General features: G+C 36.1%; 1 protein-coding gene across 1 annotated transcript; it reads left to right on the top strand.

The window, feature by feature from the left end:
* Nucleotides 1–304: 304 nt before the first annotated feature.
* LOC107301695 (trafficking protein particle complex subunit 8-like) lies at nt 305–4,138 on the top strand (the record flags this gene model as incomplete). Its single annotated transcript, XM_015830884.1, has 3 exons — nt 305–395; nt 2,899–3,152; nt 4,023–4,138. Coding segments are annotated over 3 exons (461 nt in total), but the record flags the coding sequence as incomplete, so codon positions are not given.
* Nucleotides 4,139–4,815: the final 677 nt, after the last annotated feature.

Here is a 4,815-nt window from a genome sequence, read left to right as displayed (position 1 = left end):
TTTAGTTTCTGAGCCAGTACGTCCTATGTCAGTCAATGGCTTCGCTCGCGTCAAGACTGGAATCTAGGGTCCAGGACGGGCGTGGCAACTTTGGCTGACTTAATCTGATTGGGCAGGAATACAGTCTACTACCCATGGGTGGATCCTCCATCTCCGTGCTGAGAAAAGGCGTTCAGGTAAGACAACGCCCCTTCTCTTTAAGGCCAAATTGTTTAAAAATTAATGAACATTTTTCATTATAATATTTTGATGCATAATATTTTTTTTTAAATTGAAAGTGTTTTTGTATATTTTATTCTGACAGGAACTTTATGAAGATGGCACATATGCAGTTATTTCAAATAAGAATTCTGATCACTTCATACCACTGGATGGGTTAGATAATGATTCCAAAGGTGCATTTTTTTAAAATAAATAGACCAACTGTCATTCTAAGTATTTTATATCGCATTTTGATTACACTAGAATTTACCATACTTTTACCAGTTTATAAAGAATCATTTGTCACGAAGAACATGTTATTTATTGCAGATGAGTTCCTTTCTTTTCCCTTTCACTATACAAGTAGTCCTCGACTTACAACCATTTGTATAATGACAGTTCAAAATTAGGATGGTTTGGAAAAAGTGATTTATGACCCGTCCTCGAAGTTACGACTATCATATCACCCCCACAGTGATATGATTGTAGTTTGGGCACATGGCACCCAGTTTGCATTTACAATGGTTGCAGTATCTTGTAGTGATGTGATTGCCATTTGTAACCTTCCCAGCCAGCTGCCAACAAGCAAAATTGGTTGGGAAGTCCTAATGCTTTGTGATTCACTTAATGACTGTTGTAAAAATGGTTGTAAAATTGGGTCTTGTCACTTGACCATTCGCTTTACCAATACCCTGACATACGATGGAAATTCTGGTCCCAATTGTGGTTGTGATCCCAAGTCAAGGATTACTTGTATATGTTGGATGAAGAGAGAAAAATGTATGTATATTTATAGGTTTCTGTATGAGGTAGTGGCTTCTGTACAGGACAGAAAATCCTTGTCTTATGCAATTGAGGATCATTTAATTTTGTTAATGGGATTACTTACAGAGAGAAATTACATAACTTATTATTTACTTTATCTATTTCTTTTTTGGAGGGTGTATATGCATATTGCGGTAAAGGCACACTTTATAGGATGAATATTTTTGATTGGAGTTAGTAACTCTAGTTGCCACAAGGTGGGGAAGCAGGTATTTTTGCTTGCTTATAATCTTGTGGTTTACAATACTTCCTCTTTTGCGGAAATGGTCTTCAATTCAGAGGGATCTTCCTTTCACATAAATATGGTATATCCTACTTTTCAAATAGCTATTCTACTGAGACAATTTATTTAACAGTGTGATTATAACAGTATGATTATAAATACAAACTTCAAGCTTTAAAAAGCAAAAATAAGAGCTTATCACAGGGCATTTGAAAGCAAGAAGCCAACAAGAGGAGAGTCCAGAGGAGCGGACTTCTTCAATAGCCTTTGTCTACCTTCTTTTTTTAAAAAATATTTTGGAAGAAAACATAAAACAAAGGTAAAATAAGTATGTTAAGCTTCCACTAAGGCAACACACTAATAATTATCTTTTAAAACCTACCCTGAAACTGAAAATTTCAGTCATGTCCCCTCAAGATTGTCACTATATTACTACCATATTCCCTGCAGCCTTTGGAGGCTGGAAAAAAAATTAAGATACTTTAGTAAATAAGGTGCTGAAACTTGCCTTTTATTGTGACATTATTGATATATGTGTGTGTGCATTGTGGGTTTGATGTGGATATGAAGTTATAGAAATATTATGAAAGTATGAAATCTTGCAAGACAGCTAAATTTTATTATGAATACAGATAGTCCTCGGTTTATGACCATTCATTCAATGACTGTTCAAAGGTATAGTAGTGGTGAACAAATGGTGGTTATAACTGGTCCTTGGAGTTTTAGCCATCCCAGCATCCTCATGGTCATGTAATCATGCTCTGGGTGGCTCAATTTACTACCTGTTGCACAACCTGCAAACACATGATTGTCATTTGCAGCTTTCCCTTCTGACTTCCCCAGAAATTCAATGGGGAAGCCAGCAGGGAATGTTACAAGTCTCTTCCACCCATGCACCCCCCTCCAGTCCTTCTATGGTTGCACTATGTCAGCCACTTGTGCAGGCCCTTCCTGAGCCTTGATGTGTCTTCCTTGCATGCTCATGTACCTCTTCACACCTTCATGCACCTTTCTTGATCCTCACCACATCTCCCTCACATCCTCATGGAGTCCCACACACCCTCCCCGACCCTCCCTGCATCTCTCACTCTAACAAAGGGGTCCCCAAACCCCGGTCCGTAGACCAGCACTGTCTGCGGCATGCCAGTAACTCTGCACGCAAACAAGCAAAGCCCCATCTGCAGTATGCAGGCAGCATGTAAAAATGACGTCCCCTCCAGTCCATGGAAAAACCTTTTTCTACAGAACCAGTCCCTGGTGCTCAAAGGGTTGCGGGATGCTGCTCTAACACATACTTTACCCCCCCCCCCCTCACAGACACACCCCTTGCACACCTCCTTGTCCCATTCCCTCCTCCACTGCTTCTTGGCTTGTTTCTAAGCTTCCTGTGACTTGCAACTTCCTTCCTTTGATTTCTTGTGGGAAGCTAGCAGGAAGTTGCCTCACCTAACAGTTGTGGGATTTGGTTAACAACAGCAGCTGGGATTGCAGCAATTGCTGTCACTAAGTGATGGGGTTGTGCTTTATAACCTCATTGTTTAGTGATGGAAAGTCTGGTTCCAATTGCCATAGTAAGTTAAAGATTACTGTAAGCAGTCTTCAAATCATTATTTAATGAATAGTTATTGGATATAATTTCTTTTTCTTAGATGGTTTATCAAATAACTTTAAGAGTCACCCACTTCAATTGGATCATGCTAGCGACAGTAGTTGCTTCGATGGCACAGATTACATAAAACCAAATCTATCTATGCACGAATCAAAGAAATCAAATATTTGGACACCTCATGGCACTTGTTTGACACTCACAGATCATGATCGAATTCGGCAATTCATACAAGAATTCACTTTTAGAGGACTTTTACCACATATAGAGAAAACTATTAGGCAACTGAATGATCAGGTAAGTAGTTTTATTTTTATAAAATTGGGGCGGGGGGTTGGCTTAGCTGAAATTCAAACTAGATTCACAATCAAAACCTGTTATGTAAAATCTTGAATATATTCAGAACAAATCCTGTATATTATTTATTTCAGTGAAAGTCCTTAGTTCGGCTTATGTCAAAGTACATGTGCATAGTATAATTGATATTTAACATGCAAATTTAATACAAATATCATTGCCATTCATTTATAGAGATGATGTAATGCTCTAGAAAACCAACACAGTGTATTTTAAATGATCTGAAGTAACAAACAAAACCTAGAACCAACAAAGGCAAGATTCCTTTTATGTAAAGCCCTTCAGATTACTTTGATAAAATATATAACAACAAATAATGAACATTCTTGCTTTTGAATTAATATCTGCTGCTGAAGAGAATTATATAGCAATGCTCAATAGATGAGTGGATCTATAAATTCATTCATTTCCTAAAATAAAGCATATATTATGCTTTCTGAAGATAATAGGTAGCAATATTTGACAGAAGGTATAGCTAAAAAGAAAATTGTCTGACTTTTTTTTTACTCTTTCTCTGTAGGTGTGCATGTGCACATGTGTAAAAAACAAAAGTCTAAAAAAGGCAGATGATATATATGTTTCAAATGTATTAATTTTTTAAAATTTGTGGATTTTTTGTCATAGTATTTTGTTTCAAAAAACTTTTTATTTTACCTTTGTGCTGGTCTTTGACTGTAATAAAGATTTGATTGGAATCTAGTATTTTGCATGGAATACATAGTTTTTTAAAACAGCTGTAAATCTCTGAAAAGTGTTTTCAGTGAATAATAAACTATTGCAATTTAGTAAGAAAATATTTCCATCTCTCAGTTAATATCCAGAAAAGGCTTGAGTCGCTCTTTATTTTCTGCAACCAAAAAATGGTTTACTGGGGGTAAAGTTCCAGAGAAAGGTGTGAATGAACTGAAAAGCACATCTGGTTTGTTGTAAGTAGACCTGTTTATAAAAATGCGAATACTTGAAATTTATTAGGTTTTGCCTTTTCTGATTTCCATGTCCACTGCAGTTGTGTGGCTAATAAATTTAAATTAAAAATAATAAGATAAATAAAATGCATGTCCTTGTTATTTTAATAATATCAACACAGTTAATAATAACTACTTTGGGATGATTACATCTCCATTACATCTCCATCTTTTGCTTACAGATGCAACCCTGTGATCTTCTTTATGAGCTCATCATGATTAAATTAGTAAACTTTCTCTTAACCATAGTTTTTCTTATATCCAAATTGGAGGCTATTGACAATTTCATAACAAGCCAGGATATTTATCCAAATTTTAATTGTGGTTTAAGATCCTGATTTGTTCTACTCTAAGTAATTGGTCATTTTTACAGTGATGCTTCTATTTCAGTAGTTTTGATCTCAGTATTCCAAGCATGGAATTTATTTATATATATATTTTTTATAGCAACTGGATGCTGGGTTAACATTCATCAAGTGGTCTGCTGTGATTCTAGGATCCCTTTTCTGGGCAGACACTGCCAGCTTAGATTCCATTAATGTATTAGTGGTTTACATTATCTGCCAGTGTACAAATCACCCATTTATTCCTACTCTCTATTTTCTGTTTTTTAACCAGTTGTCAGTCCATGAGAGCAC

This window comes from Protobothrops mucrosquamatus, unplaced genomic scaffold, assembly GCF_001527695.2.
Source record: "Protobothrops mucrosquamatus isolate PMUCROS unplaced genomic scaffold, P.Mucros_1.0 scaffold15681, whole genome shotgun sequence".
Classification (NCBI taxonomy): Eukaryota; Metazoa; Chordata; class Lepidosauria; order Squamata; family Viperidae; genus Protobothrops; species Protobothrops mucrosquamatus.
Note: the sequence above shows the minus strand (reverse complement) of the source record. Positions and strands in the feature narration are given on the sequence as shown.